Source organism: Macrotis lagotis, chromosome 1 (assembly GCF_037893015.1).
Source record: "Macrotis lagotis isolate mMagLag1 chromosome 1, bilby.v1.9.chrom.fasta, whole genome shotgun sequence".
NCBI lineage: Eukaryota > Metazoa > Chordata > Mammalia > Peramelemorphia > Peramelidae > Macrotis > Macrotis lagotis.
The window spans coordinates 840,512,434-840,529,040 of record NC_133658.1 but is presented as its reverse complement, the minus strand read 5'-3'; the positions used below and the strand labels follow the sequence as shown (position 1 = coordinate 840,529,040).

Here is a 16,607-nt window from a genome sequence, read left to right as displayed (position 1 = left end):
CTTGTAATAAAAAATAAATTTTGTGTTATTATCATATACAGATCCCTTAAAATACTGTTGATCTATACCCACATAAATAAATTTGTGGTGCATCAAGCAGCAAAGTTCAAATGAGAGTCATACACCATCTCTGTTGCAAGTACTAAATATTGCTGTTATAATGTTGACCAGACATATACTAAACGAATGAATATTAATGTGTTCCCATGACATTTTATTTTAAAATATAAAACATAGTTTGTAGGCCAAGGGAAAGTACATAAGTAACCAGAAAGGTTTGAACTGGGCACCATAGTTTATAAACCCTTATTCTGATTCATCAAACATTTGACTAAGTTTGGAACTTTTTCTGATCTTGTGCCCTTGAGAAAGGGGAAGTGGTATTCTCACCTTCCCACTATGATAGCATTTCAGAAAGAGAAAAGATTCTTCTTTGTAATGTCTGACTCAAACACCCTTAGACTGATCCTTTTTCATTGCTGAAGTTCTTTCTCTATACCTAAATTCCAGAGTAAGAAGTTTCAAAGAATAAAATTTAGAAGAGTAAAGAAAAACAATCCAAAAAAAAAATGATGAAGAATGGGAGTTGTCTAAAGAGACTAATACAGATACCCAAGAAGCTAATACACTACATTAATTTTTTTTTAACTCACAAGGGATGACAAAAACTAGAGGTTGACTTCACTAGAGATCTTCAGGTAAAGGGTATAAATGATAAGTATGTTATATTGAATACTTTTTCATTTGTTCTTTGGACTAGATAGTTTATAAGTTCTTTCAATCTTTGAAGTATATTTCCATAAAACATCAAGAATGCAATTTCAGGTAAAGTAATGTAATTATAAATGATGTGTTTTCATAAATATTCATTAAAATGTACTATTGTATTCAGACAAAAATATATAATTCTCAGTTTTTCAGTCTATTTTATCTCCCTACAGAAATTTTTCTGTAAAAATAGTTAACAATTTTGTTCTAAGTCTGGAGTTCCCAATTTCATATCATCTTGGGGTTTTTTCAACTAATTTGAATGTCACATCTCATCCCAGAACAAAATATTTGGAAAATAGGTAATTTTGCTTATAAATGAAGTTACTAATTCAAACTTTTGGTAATCCAGTTTGATTTCTAGATCAGAATCATACTTTTCTTTTTCTTTTTCCTCAATAGCAGGGCAATGGAAAAGGTGGTCAGAGACAAATAAGCTATTCCTAATAAAATATGATATTTCAATTGTGTTCTACATGCAACAACAAAAAAATCAAATTGATATCTAATTTGTCCTTTCCAAAGTTGTTGGATGAATCCCTTTTCAATCAATGTAATCATCGTAATGGCTTTGAATATAACATGCCTCAAATCATCTTGTTTATTTTAAAGAATTCTTTTTCACTAACACATATCTCTTTGTCATTTGTCCTGATTTGCTTTCATCAATGATCTTAGTTTATAAAGGAAGACTCTGCAGGAGAAAGGATAAGCATTTGTAGATTCCTTGCACTCTCTTTTACTCTGAAAATTTAGACTTATTCGTCCTGGAAACTAAGTAATCATTGCTTCCACCATGAAACATCTGTATCATCACTAGGACCTTCTGATCTTTCAGATTTCTTGATACACTTCCTGTTACACTAGTTCAGATAGGACATAGTTGGAATTTTCCAGTAGTAATTTTGTATGTATATATTTATGCATGTGTGTGTATATACATATAAAATTATATACATTCATGTGTTAATATACATGCACATGTGTGTGTGTCTCCAAATCACAGATTTATTATTTTGTAGTGATTCCAATGTGGCCAAGATGAACTTGACATCCATATTTTACTGAGTACTTAATCTCAGTTTCTCTTCTTCCCTGTGATCTTACTCGTGAATTGTAGCAAAGGGAACAAAATCTTATTATATGTCTACTATGTTTCAGAAACCAAAGGATGAATTATACAATATTTCATTTGACCTTTGTAGCCACTATCTAGGGAATTATTCATATGTATTTTACATTTGGGGAAACTGAGGCAAAAAGCTGTTAAGTGACTTTCTATGGGTAAAAAAATTAGGAAAAGTTTAAGGTCAAATTTTTAACTAAGGTCCTCCTGATTTCAGTTCTATTTCACTATCCACTGTGCCACTGAGTCATTTTTTTTCTGACTCAAAAGATTACTCCATTAGGTTTCAATGCACGCTGCAAAAATCCACCTATAATTCCTTCACCTTTCCTGGAAGCTCTATGACTCAAGTCCCTCAAACTCAGATGTTCCTCTATTCTTATCCTTTCTATCTAGATAATTTTCCCAAAATATTGAACAACAGATATAAATTAAGTCTTCATTATGAAACTTAGCTCCAAGACTTGCAATTACAAAGTAGCCCTGGAAATTTATGTCATTATCAGCTATGTGGAGTCACTAATAGACAATATTTAAAATTTTAACTAATTCCTGAAAGAATCCAGAGTAATATTTACAAAGTCATATGAAATCAATGCATTTGAAAGTCAATGCTAAGCAATATAAAAATATAAAAAAAAATTATGACAGTTTGGTGAGAAGAAGATACCAGAAAAGACCTCATGTATGAAATTACTCCTGCATGAAGCTTTGGAAAAAATTAAACCTTAAAACTAAACTAAACTTTGATAGAGTCTAAGAGAAGGCAAGGAAAAATACAGAGGTATTTTGTAATTCCCTTTAAAGAACAGGAATCAGGAATACTTTTTTTTTCCTTTTCTCCATGTAAATTGGGCTTTTCTTGAAGTTCTAATCAATTCTTTTTTACAAAGCAGGTGTGATATACAGATTGTTTTACAAATCATTGTCCATATATTTTTGACTTTTTATTTTCAAATTATTTTCAAATTACCTTTGTTGACATATTCCTTCAGAGTCCTACAAAGGAGGGAGGAACTTTCAAAATCCCTTCAGTACAAATTAACAAGAGAAATACTACATATATACATATACACACACACAAATACACACACACACACACATAGCTGAGGATGTTGCTGCTGATGAATGAGATTTGTAATTATACGCAAAAATTATCCCCTATATGGATAAGAAATATGATTTATAATTCCTTCAAGAAAAATAATTACCTATCCCCCATAATAATCAATCCTTTATGACTGGGGTGGTGTATTCAATTGCTTGGAATGGAAATAAAAAGTATCCAGTCTTTAAGCCACTAAGTGATCCAAAAAGAAGGTTCATAAGTGGTAAAGGACATCCTTCAGGAATCAACAGAAATTCCAATATGAAGAACTAAAACTAAGAATAAGAATTAGACTTCCTAGAGTCATCATGTCTATTTATATAATAGCTCCAATTCTCAACTCCTCAACATGTATATATTGGCATATTGAACTTGCCTTTACTAATTCCTCTCTTTCTTTCCTTTAGGAAATGATGCAGTGGAGAGTCTCTGGGGAGTCCTATCTTATTGTCCTCTTGTTGCCTCTCATTCTATTGTCGACCTTGACCTTCTGGTCACAGCCAGAATTCTCTGTGTTAGACCACCACCTTCCTGTTGGATGGTGAGATCACTAAGATTAGTCATTCCAAATTCACTCATAACACCAACAATCTCATCAATTTGGACAAACATAGTAAATTTTGGTGAGGAAAGAAATCAACATGAAGATGCCCAACATCTCATATCTGGACCCTCCAATGGTATCCTTGATTGGAATTCCTGGTTTAGAGCATGTGCAGTTCTGGATTGGGTTCCCATTTTGTGCTTTATGCATGGTGGCCCTTCTTGGGAATGTCCTCTTGTTAATAATTATTCCCTCAGAACGCAGCCTTCACCAGCCTATGTATGTCTTCTTGGGTGTGCTAGCTGCCAATGACTTGGGTCTCTGTGCTTCCATAGCCCCCAAAATGCTTGCCATATTCTGGTTCAATGCTTGTACCATGACTTTTGATGCTTGTCTTACCCAACTTTTCTTTATCCATGCCCTACAGGGCATGGAATCAGGTATCTTGTTAGCCATGGCTTTTGACCGCTTTGTGGCCATCTGTAATCCTCTCCGTCACTCTGCTATTCTCACACCATCCGTTCTGGGTCAACTGGTTGGGATGGTGGCAGCCAGGACTGTAATTTTGGTGAGTGTGGTACCTGTCCTACTCAAACGTTTGCACTTCTTTCATTCCACAATTGTAGCTCATTCATACTGTGAGCACATGGCCGTAGTCAAACTGGCTGCTGTGGATACCCGGATTAATAAGGCCTTTGGACTATTTGTGGCTTTTTCTATCTTGGGTTTTGATATGGTATTTGTCCTTGTTTCTTACACCCTGATTCTCCAAGCTATCTTCCGCCTTCCTCAGAAAGAGGCAAGAATCAAAGCATTCAATACTTGTACAGCCCACATTTTTGTTTTCCTTGAATTTTATGTTCTTGCATTCTTTTCTTTCTTTAGTCATCGGTTTGGTCATGTAGCACAATACGTGCACATTCTTTTGTCTACCATATATCTCCTTGTGCCTCCAGCACTTAATCCCATTGTCTATGGTATAAAAACTAAGGAAATTAGGATCCGGGTAGTAAGAATATTTGTCCCAAATTATTGCTCCATCGAATGAATTAACATTCTCTTCTACAGCCATGGGGAGGACAAATTTCCCTCCTGGGAATAGTCCCATAATTGAGATTCCCTGGCATTTGTACAATGTATATGCTTTTCATAAAATTTTTCAGTTTCCCTGGGAGACTTGGCTGCCCCATGACAAAAATAGTAGTGGGTTTTGAGTGAAAGGACTGATGTGCTACAGGAAGCAATGAAAACATTGATTAGAATTCTGGAATACAGGAAAACTTCTCTCTGTGTCTCTTTTGGAAGTTATTACAGAAGCTAGAGTCAAGGTCATTGAAAAGTTAAAAGTTAAGGCATTGATCATCTTTTTATCCAGGTTCATTGACTTTAAGGAACCAAGTAGTGAAAGATAAACTGTAAGGGATATTTTAGAACAAACTCCTGTATCTGGTCAGAGGTTAGCCTAAATGATTTCTGGGTTTTTTCTAACACGCATTCTAGGATTGTGTAAGATTTATGGCTACAAGAATAAATTGACAAGGGAGTTCTACAACACAAAAGCATGCATATCAAGAGTTCATTTTCATTGATTTGTCTACCAAATTTCAACTTTGTTGCTCACTACCTGTATGACTTCAGTATAGTCATTTAAAATTTGAGGACCTCAATTTCCTTATCTATATAATGGGGAGATTAGAAGATACTGTCTTGGAGATTCCTTTAGCTCTAGATTTATGATCTCATGTAACAAACTTTCAAGACTGGTATAGCTACTTTAAATCTTTTATTTTGTTTAGATTCCTAACAAAAAGGTTAATTGTAGCTGATAAGATTACTCTTTCCAATGATACATTACTATTATTTCTTTAAACATTCTCTTGTTCATAAGGTTTTAAAGATAGAAAATTATCTCTGAAACCTGGAGATCAGAAGATCAGAAGATAGAAAGGAACATTGTATACTGTATAAGTGAGGTGATTCATAAATTGAATAGTTTGTTTATTGGTGAAGGCAATGTTTTGCATAGATGCAGAAGAACGATTTCACTAGACTTTTCCACAGAGATCAGATAATGTGATAGTTTCTTTAAAAGTCAAATAGAATGTGGGAAAGGGGCAATTTTACCTTTCAGTTTGTATTTACAGCTGTAATAGTCATTCTATGATGAATTTCTCCCTATGGAGTCATGAAGTTTTTTAGTTTAATGTATGAGATCTATAATCTAAATTGTGAAGAATATAGAAAAGACAGCAGTGAGGAGCTATACATACATATATATATATATATATATATATATATATATATATATATGTGTGTGTGTGTGTGTGTGTGTGTGTGTGTGTGTGTGTGTGTGTGTGTAATCTTGTAATAATTGTCTGTCATTAAGAAACTTTATAAAGAGAATTCCATGTGGAACTGGAAACTCAGGAAAGATAATGTCTTATATGTCTTCACCAATATTGCCATTAATTGTGAGGTAAACATAAACCAAAAGATGAGTGAACTGCTTCAATTATGGTAGGAAAACAGGACAATTGAGAAATCAGTGACACACCCACCCATCCACATACATACATACATACATACACACACACACACACACTAAACATATACATATTTGTATCTAATGGTAGCCAATCTAGGACAGGGTGTGGAGGGGAAGAAACAAAAAATAAAAGAAAGATATATGATAACTCTATTATATATTGAAAAAATAATCAATTGCATATAATAGATTTTCTGTTTGGTGTACAGGGATTTTTTTCCTATTTTATCATGTTTATTTATTTTACCATGTTGTGAAAATATTTGTTTTATTTATTTTATCCAGAATAAAATAAATAACTCTCTTTTGAAAAAAAAATCAGATCAAGTGAAGTGTTATTCTAATACACCTTAATATATCATAATTTGTTCAGGCATTCCATAATTGACGGGTACCCACTGTCTTTCCATTTTTTTTCTGCAAAAATATCTGCTATAAGTATGTTTTGTCATTTTGTGGCACAATATCTGATGCTCTGTATCTCCTGCCTGGTCTCCAACTTCTTCAGAGAGGAAGTAAGTAGGGCATCATACTATCAAGTGTTTATTTCTTGTCTACATTCCATGGTTCTCCTGTCCATTCCATCACAACAATCCTCAGAAGCTGTGTTCAAAAGGAAAATTCACTGATGATACCAGCTAACTACAGTGGTTTTCTAAAATCTTTCATTCTGTCTCAAACCTCTCATTTCCTCCCCAACTCACTCTCAGATGTGAATCGTACCTAATATGTCACTGAAAAAAATGAGGGCATTCACCTAAAGCTCCCTCTTTTCCCCTTCTTCCCTCAGCGAGACACCATTCTTTCATCATTTCCTTGTTCATTTTCAATAGATTGTGAGTTCCTTGAGGGCAAGTATTGCCTTTTATTATTTTTTTAGTATTCCCAGCACTAAGTGCCATGACTAGACAAACAATGTCCTTGGTTCTCAAAGAAGAACATGACATCAGGAAGATGATGCTATGGCATGCATATGAATTGGATTTAATGCTGTGCTATGTCCCCAACTTCACTTTCTCTTCAAGAACCAACTGGATCCAGTGGACAGATATGAATCAAGATATTAGCGATTACCCTGGGTGTTCAATCAGGATAAAGTGACTTGCCAAAGCTCTCATCGTTAGCACTTGTCAAATGTCTGAGGACAGATTTGAATTCAGTCCTCCTGACTCTATGACTAGTGCTCTATCTACTGTACTACCTAGGTACCCCTAAGTGCTTAGTAAATATTTTTTGACTGACTAACTCACCCCAGTCTGGAGGAGTGACCTTACTCCTTGAAAAAGTTAAACCTTCCATATGAACAAATGTTTTCATTCCAACTTACCTTCTTTAGTAGATTCCCCCTTTAATGACCCCCCTCTCAATTATCTTCAATCTCTGTTTACTGTTTTTCTACTATCTACAAACATGCTCATGTCTTCCCCATCCTCAAAAATAAATTAAAAATTCAGTTGATTTATTCATCCCTGGTAGTTATCATCCCATTTGTTTCCCCTTAAAGGCTGTCTACAATACTTCCTTTCCTCACGCTCTCTAATGACTCTCTACAATTATAACAATATTATTATTCAACTGCTTTTGGCACTGCCATTTATTCTATTCCCCTTGATAGTCTCTTCTCTCTGTTTTGGAATAATTCCTTCCCCTGGTTTTCCTCCTATCTTTATGACCCATCCTCCTTAGTGCTCTTCCTGAAGATTACTTTACAGCATTCTCATTATACCCACATGGCTCTCTCTTGGAGCTTTTTCTTTTCTTCCTCCACACTTGGTTTTCTGCTTAACCAATCCTAGCTTCTCTTCTAACTTCCAAACTATCATTTCCAACTGCCTAACAGTCAACTTGAAGAAGATATCCTGCAGACATCTCAAAATGACATATCCAAAACTGAACTTACTAATTCCAGGCTGTCCTTTTAGTTGCAACCCCAGTTCATTGACCTCTTCTTTCTCCACTTTGTTTATGTAAACTTTTAGAGATATAAAAGATTCCCTAAGAACTAGTTTGACTGCATACTCCAAGTTTTAGAATGCTGTTTCAATATTGTAATTGTGTTGGATGAAATTACTGATAGATTCTCTGATTTAATTTTTTGACCCACTCATTCTTTAGGATTAGGTAAAATAACTTCTAATTAAGCATTTTTTTTGCAAGGCAATGGCATTAAGTGACTTGTCCCAGGTCATACAGCTAAGTGTTAAGTACGTAAGGGAAGATTTGAACTCAGGCCCTCCTGACTCCAGGGACAGTACTCTATCCTTTATGCCTCTCTCTATATCTGCCCCTCTAATTAATTTTTAATCTATTTTTCCATGTCCTTTTATTGCATCATTATCTGAAATGAGTATATTTAATATATCTGCCTTTTTACATTTGTGTTGTTTTTGTGCCCTCTTACAAGGTCAGTTTTTCTGTATGTACCATGTATCATTGACAAAAGGTATATTCTTTTCTATCCTCATTCAGTTTTCTCCAGAGGTTTATTGTATCTAACTTTTCCAAAATTCTCTTCACCTCTTTAACTTTCTTCTTGTTTGTTCTATAGTTAGATTTATCTAATTCTGAGAAGAGATTGAGATCCTCTACTAGTATACTTTTGCTGTCAGCTTGTTGTAACTCACTCTAAAAATTTGGATTCTATTCCAATTGGTTCAAGTTTATTATTTGTATTATTACACTGTCTATGGTAAGTTTTCCAAGGTGTTAGTTTCTTTTCTAAAATCTTTTAATTAGATCTATTTTTGCTTTTGCTTTGTGTAAGATCAGAATTGCTACCTCTGTTTTTTTAATTCCATTTCTAATTTTTAAAGGATTATTTTCATCAGTGAGTTTTGTACTTACTTTTACATTTGACTAATTCTGTTTTTTGAATTAAGTCTTATTTTCAGTTTTATTTTCTTCAGTATGTTTCTCTTTCTTTCCCTTTGGCATCACATTCCATTTCTTTTCTCCATTTTCCTTTGCCTCTCCTATTCAATTTAAAAAAAAAATGACATTTTGAGCTTTACTACTTTTTAAATGTAGTTGCTTAGATATTGTTATCTTTCATCAAATTTGTGATTTCCTTTTTTTAAATTTTAGGGAGTGGGGTTAGGTGACTTGTCCAAGGCCACACAGGGAATTATTAAGTGTCTGAGGTCAGATTTGAACTCAGGTCTTCCTCACTCCAGGGTCAGTGCTCAATCCACTGTACCATCTAGCTGCCCAATGTCTTAATCTTCCTGGTCACTTTATTAATTTTTTATAGTCAACTTCTTTGCTTACATTTGCTCATTTACTATCCTATTTCTTGATTTATAACTCTATGTTAAAGTTGAGTTATGGTCCTTGAGAGGGGAAGGAACTGTCAAAAGCTACAGGTTTTTCATATTGTTTAGTACAGAGCTAGTTCTGGGTGCAGAGTGATATGTATCTTTTATTTCATATTTGTGTAAATTAAGAGGGCTGCGGTTCATGCTTTTCTGTGCTATGATTTAGTGACTATCAATCCTCTTTTCTACCCTAGAATTAAAACCAGTCCCTCTTTCTGTGGTCCTCCTTTCCTTGTGATTGTTACTAAAATCACGTATAGATATTATAAAAGAACACTGCCCTTAATGCTAGCAAAAAGGAAAGAAAAGGTTAGAATCTGGAAAAAATGTGTATATGTGTATATGTGTTTATGTATATACATTCTCATTATTAAAAAATCACTTTGTCCTAATCATGAGGCTAAATATATATATGCAAATATTAAATACACAATTCTTGCTGAGATATTATCTATCTCATCTACTTCTGTGTATATTTATTTTGTATAAGTATACCATCTATCCATACTATATGTAGAGTTATGTGGGACAGTGGATAGAATCTTGGATCTGGAGCCAGGAAGACTCAAATTCTATGATGAAATTTGTCCTCAGATAGTTATTAGCTGTGCAACCCTGGGAAAAAAATCACTTAACTTTATTTATCTTAGTTTCTTCATTTGAAAGAAGAACTGGAGAAGGAAATAGAAGGCCACTCTACTATCTTTGCCAAGAAAACACTCAATGAGATCATAAAAAGGCAGACCCAACTGAAATGATTCAACAAAAACAGCAATAATGTATATTTTTGCCAAAACCTAGCCTTCCAATTCTCTCCTATATGAAAAGGTACAGATATGAATCTTATGCTACATCATCAAGCTCCCCCTGTTTCTTTCTCTTCCATCATAGTTCTCAACATTCTATTCAGAATTTCCTTTAGCATGGGTATCTACTAAATATTACATATTATGTTATGTTAACTTTGGAAAATTTATCAAATCCTTTATAGAAATGTTTATATATCACTTTATATTTGTGGTTTGCTTATACTCTTACATAAGTACAGATAATCAAATTTTTCTTAAGAAAATTTCTTTTGGGGTGGCTAGGTGATACGGTGGATAAAGCACCAGCCCTGGAGTCAGGAGTACCTGGTTTCAAATGCAGTCTCAGACATTTAATAATTACCTACCTGTGTGTCATTAGGCAAGCCAGTTAACCCCATTTGCCTTGCAAAAACCTCAAAAAAAACAAAAAGAAAATTTCTTTTTAAGATATTCTTCTCCTCATTAACTTTTTGAACTACTCTTTCTATTTTACCCACATTAGTTTTTAACATTTTGTTTTCTTCAGCATCTTTTGGATCTCCTTCACCAGGCTACTGACTTGGTTTTCATGTTTTTCCTGCCTCTTTCTCATTTCTCTTCTTTTCCTCTATCTCTATTACTTGATTTTCAATATCATTTTTGAGTTATGCCACAGTTTGAGCCCAACTCCTATTTTTCTTGCATGCTTTAGATGTAGAAGATTGGACTTTCTCATCTTCTGAGTATGTTTTGATCCTCCATGGGTCCAAAGTATTTGTCTATGGCCAGGTTTCTTTTTTCTGTGTGCCCTGGTTTTAGGGGTGCTTCCTTTACTTCTGAGTATTGTTGGGACACCTCCCACTAGGACTTCAGCTCCTCTTATGAGAGGCTCTGACTGGTCTCTTGGCCTATGCTCTGATCTGTGGATGACCACAAATACACCCCTTTGCCCTGGAACTGTGAAGAGAGTCTCTGGTCTATGGCAATGGGGGGCCCCCACACTGTGACGAGGGTCTGAATATGGGCAAAGCAAGCACCAGAGTCATGTCCCAGGAACAGAGCAACAACCTCCACAGTCTCCCTCCTCCCCCTTACCTTCTGTGGGCTGAACCTTGTGGAAGCAACTGTGAGGCAGCTCCCTGCTGGGCTGCTTTATGGGCCTGCTTCTGTTTGCTGGGATCTTGGCTGCTCTGAGGGCTGCTGCTGTACTGAGGAGGGCCACTCTGGTCTGGGCTTCTTGCTTGCTCTGGCAGAAATTTCCCTGCTGATCTTCCAAGTTGTGCTTGATGTTCCCTGGGTTGACAGGTTAGGAAACAGCTTTTGCTGCAGGAAACTTGCCTTGCCAGGGATCCAGATGCACAGCGGGCTGTTCCTGGAGTCTGGAGCTCCTTCCTTCATAGTAATCCTAGTTGAACTTCTGCCCCCTCCAAACCCAGAACAGAGTCTTCCCATAGTCTTCCATGTTACCTTGGGCTAAAGTATGGCCTCACTAGATCTTTCTGTTGGTTCTGTCTCTCAACAATTTAGATAGAGTCATAATTTTAAGGTTTTTGAAATATTTTGGAAAGAGCTCCTAGGAAAGACTATCTCATGCTGCCATGTTGCCTCCACCCAAAAAAATTTCTTCACAATTTTAAATAGACAGTAAAGTGATTGTCCCTTCAAGAAGAATTTGTCATTTTTAAAATGCTATTTCCTTAAGCCTTTTTATTTGATCCAACCAAGAGAAGTAACATACCATAAGGGATAGACCTCTTTCTCTGTCTCTTTTCTCTCTCGCTCTCGCTCTTTTTCTCTGGTTGTGTGTGTGTGTGTGTGTGTGTGTGTGTGTGTGTGTGTGTGTCTGTATGTCTATCTGTCTGTCTCTCTCTATCTGTATTTGTCTCTGTCTCTCTCCATTCGCTCCATGTATATTCCTGTCTCTTTCTCATGATTGCTCACATGCACACATTCACACGCATGCACACACACACACACACACACACACACACACACACACACACACCAGAACTATGAGAAAATCATCTAATTTCTCAGACACCTAAACCACAGCTGTCAAAAACATTCAGAATCATTCTGAACTGTTACCTGAATCAAATTCCCACTTACATTTATTCTCAAGGGATTTCTGGAATTTCAACTCCACAAAATATCATGTCTTCCCTGATGATAAACTGATCACCTGAAATTTCTTCATCATGTTCATTAATTCCATTTTTCATACTCAACAATTTATCTACTTATTGAAATGCCTTTGTCCTCTTATTGGAGGACTGGAGGGGAAAGAAATAAACTACTCCCCATACCTTCATTTATATTAAGCTCTGAATTTTTTATACTTATTGAGTGATTCTCAATTCTCCATCAACTTTGCTTGATTTTGACTTTCTGGAGCATCCTGTCCCCAGGTATAATATGGCATCCCAATCCTACCCTTCTTTTCAGTTTCATTTTGCATGTTGTCTTTTCCCAATAGATTGTAAGATACTTGAGGAGCGGGTCAGTTTTGTTTTTTTTTGTTTTGCTTTGTTGTCTTATATTTATTATAGTGCCTTTTACAAAGTAAGAACTCAATAAATTTTTATTGACATGAATTGAGAATAGTGATCCATCAAAATAGGGAAAGGGATTTTGAAAAAGGTAGAATGAGTAACAGATGATATCAGTTCTCTAACATCCAGGCCAAAGTGAGTATCAGAACAAGGGGAGTGACCAATAGTAGTTTGGCAGTTTTCCATGAATTCAAATTGGACTTCTTGCTGTTCCTCACACAGGACCATGCATTTTCATAACACTGGAATAGATGCCTTTATTGAATTTCAGTTTCTTCTCATTTCCAGAATTTACTTCCAGGACCTTCCTCCCTTCTAAAACTCAGTTCAGGTACTATAATGTACATAAATTCTTGAGTCATCAGTTACTGGTGTACTTCCACCACAAAAACATCAGATCATATTTATGTCATATAGGTATTATTTTGTATTTCAGTAATGTTCATGTAGCTTTGACCTACTGAATGTTAGTATACTTTGGACAGGGACTCTTCTAATTTTGACTTTGGAGCTATAGGGTCTAGCAGAAATTAGGAACTTAATTTCTAATGATTAAGTTATTGAATGATCTATCAAACCAAAATAGCTTCTTATAACTTCTTCCTATTATTTTTCCTTCAAACTTCTAAGGTAGTATATATTCAAAAGTCAAATTGTACAAATCTAATCCTTCTACATAATAGTACTTTGAAAACTTGAAAACTAAAATTATTCTCTACAAGTCATCTATTTTTCAGACTTGAAATTCCAATTTTTTCTCAATATTTGAATACAGCAAATTAGTTCAACATTTATGATTAAAAATGCTCTTACATGTGACATTGTTTTCTTTTTATTAGTGTCATATAAATAATCAAGTGACAATAATCTGGAGAAGTTTCTCTGGTGGTCACAGTGAACCCAGGACTACGATATTGAAGTTACTATTTTTCCTCCAATTCTGATATATTGTTTTTAATACATGCCTCTTCCCCATAATTTTCTTTTCAAAACAAATATTTCTTTTCATGGATACTCTACACAAAATGCAAAATAATTGAAATAATTATATTAATAACAATTACAATATATTTTGACCATTCTATCTATTTTATCTTATCTCTAATCATTGGTTCATTAAGCTATAGATGATAGCTATTACTTAAGAAGAGTTGCATCTGGTATATATAATACAAAAAAGTGAATAAAAATAAATATTAGCGATTTGGGCTAAATATGTTAATTCACTGAAGGGAATTGTCTTTTTTTAGGAATATCCTTAGTACCTTGACACGGATTTCTTTGGTTTTTACTCCATAAACAATGGGGTTGAGAGCAGGAGGCACAAGGAGATAAATAGTAGACAGAAGGATATGGGTAAATGGGGGCAAATGACCAAAACGGTGGCTAAGAAAAGAGAAGAAAGCAAGGACATAGAATTCAAGGAAGACAAAGATATGGGCTGTGCAGGTATTGAGTGCCTTCAAGCGAGCATTCTTCTGGGGAAGGTGGAAAACTGTCCAGATGATAAGAATATAGGAAACAAGGACAAAGATCATGTCAAAGCCCAGTATGGTGAATGCTACAAACAATCCAACAGACTTATTGACCTGGATATTCTCAGCTGCCAACTTGACCACAGCCATGTGCTCACAGTAAGAGTGGGCTATGATAGTGGTATGGAATAAGTGCAAACGTCTGATCAGGATGGGCAATAAGGCTACCAATACAACAGCCCTCACTGATACTACCAATATCATTCTACTCAGGATAGTTGGTGTTAGGATGGAAGTGTGCCTGAGGGGATCACAAATTGCCACATAGCGATCAAAGGCCATGGCTAACAAAATGCCTGACTCCATCCCTTGTAGGCCATGAATGAAGAAGAGTTGGGCAAGGCAGGCATCAAAGGCCATGGTACAGGCACTAAACCAGAAAATGGCCAGCATCTTGGGGACTATGGCAGCACACAGCCCCAGATCAGTTGCAGCTAGTATAGCCAAGAAGATGTACATGGGTTGGTGGAGACTACGTTCTGTTGGGATGATAATTAACAGGAGGACATTCCCCAGAAGGGCTACTATGCAAAGGAAACAAAAAGGGAATCCAATCCAGAAATGCAAATGCTCAAGTCCAGGTATTCCAATCAGGGTTACTGTTGTTGGATCCAGAAATGAATTATTAGAATGTCCCATGATTACTGGCAACATGTACTCTTGGTATTACCTCTGAAGTCTACTTAGAGAGGAAAATATTCCAGTGACCTCTGATTTGACATCTGGGTTGGAAGATGGACAAAATAATTTTTTTTAATTATTGACTCATTCTCAGAGAGTGTCTTGGGGACTGGAAATTAGAATCTGGTTTGACCTATCTACTATCACCCCCATGCCTCAGTCATTAGTGGCAGCAGTGACTGAAGAGTAAAAATAGCAAAGAACCCTATAAATACTCCATTTCTCAGCTAAACTCAAATTTGAAAAGTTATTTTTAACCAGAAAGAAAAAGGGATTGATATAGAAACAGATACAAAGATTTTAAGGAAAATGGTTCTCTGATTCATATTATTTTCAAAATGAGGAATAACACCCTAAAGTGGAATTTTCTAATGTTTTAAAATCATTGAAATTTTGAGATGAAAGAGAACTCACATGCTATCATATTCTTTTCCACACCCAAATAAAAATCTCATCTATGACATCATCAATAAGTCATCATCCATCTCTCTCATCTGAAGATCCCAATTGTTCACAATTTCACTGAGTTTAGAAGAAAACCACTCCATCCTTATATAACTCCATTTTTAAAGAAATTATCATTTATCTTATTCTTCATTATTCTTCTCTTCATTGTCATCCATTGCTCCTGTCCTCCAGTACAAATAATAACTCACATTTATATAACATTATCAAGACCATATATAAACATATATGAATATATTATTATCTATAGCCTTCATAATAACCTTGTGACTAATTACTATTATTCCCCACATTTTATACAAGTCAAAACTGGAATTCAGATAGTATTCACCATATGGGTTATAAATCAATCTTGTAGTTGTCCAACATGGAACTGGAATTGATTTCTGGACTCTAGGTTTACTATTCTATCCATTCTTCCATGCTGTTAAACAGAACAAATATAATCCCAACAATAGGGATCAGAAATGGAGAACTTTGAAAGAGAACAAATGTATTTTTGACAGTCCATTCAAACAGTTTGATACAATTCAAGTGAGATAATTCAAATGACAGAGTCTACCTGTAAGAACACAGAATCAAAGAATATCAGAGTTAAAAAGATTCTCAGAATTCATCTGGTAAAATTCATCAGTGAATAATAATGTCATTCATACCATACCTTTAGAGGGAGTAATCCAATAAGGGATTCCTCCTGATTTAGCTCATTCTCTCTTCAAATAGCATCACCATTTAGGAATTTGCCCTTTAAATCAAACAAGAATTTATTTCTTTGCAGGAACTCATTGATCTTTGCAGATTATTTATTTGAAGAGAAAGTATGATATAATTCTGTACAACAATCCTTCAGATAACTTGGTAACAACACACACACACACACACACACACACACACACACACACACACACACACATATACATATATTTCCTGAGTTAGAGCTTCTTCAAGGAGAAGCTCCTTGGTCGGTCCCCTCAAGATATTCTCATATATTATACTGGCCCTTCACCACCATGCTGTCTTTCTCTGGATAGTCTCTAATTTGTCAAAGATCTTTCAAAACTTTGTTACCTCTGCACTTAATATATCCTCTTATAGAGGGGTTGGTAAAAAAAAAAACAACAACAAAAAAAACAACAAAAGAATCGATTTGGGTGATTTTAAAAGAGCCAAAAGGTTATATG

At 35.1% G+C, this 16,607-nt stretch overlaps 2 protein-coding genes across 2 annotated transcripts; one reads left to right on the top strand and one right to left on the bottom strand.

The window, feature by feature from the left end:
* Positions 1-3,643: 3,643 nt before the first annotated feature.
* Positions 3,644-5,461, top strand: LOC141507692 (olfactory receptor 52A1-like). Its single transcript, XM_074215603.1, has 2 exons — positions 3,644-4,552; positions 5,369-5,461. The coding sequence occupies exons 1-2, from the start codon at positions 3,644-3,646 to the stop codon at positions 5,459-5,461; spliced, it is 1,002 nt and encodes a 333-aa protein (XP_074071704.1).
* Positions 5,462-13,968: 8,507 nt separating this feature from the next.
* LOC141489627 (olfactory receptor 52A1-like) lies at positions 13,969-14,919 on the bottom strand. Its single transcript, XM_074190158.1, has one exon. The coding sequence runs from the start codon at positions 14,917-14,919 to the stop codon at positions 13,969-13,971; it is 951 nt and encodes a 316-aa protein (XP_074046259.1).
* Between the last annotated feature and the right edge of the window lie 1,688 nt (positions 14,920-16,607).

Excerpts from the sequence above, each read along its gene's own strand:
- LOC141489627 (XM_074190158.1), bottom strand. The coding sequence starts at position 14,919 with ATGGGACATTCTAATAATTCATTTCTGGATCCAACAACAGTAACCCTG.
- LOC141507692 (XM_074215603.1), top strand. The coding sequence starts at position 3,644 with ATGAAGATGCCCAACATCTCATATCTGGACCCTCCAATGGTATCCTTG. Across the intron at positions 4,553-5,368 it reads CTAAGGAAATTAGGATCCGG|CTGATAAGATTACTCTTTCC; the intron begins GTAGTAAGAATA and ends GGTTAATTGTAG.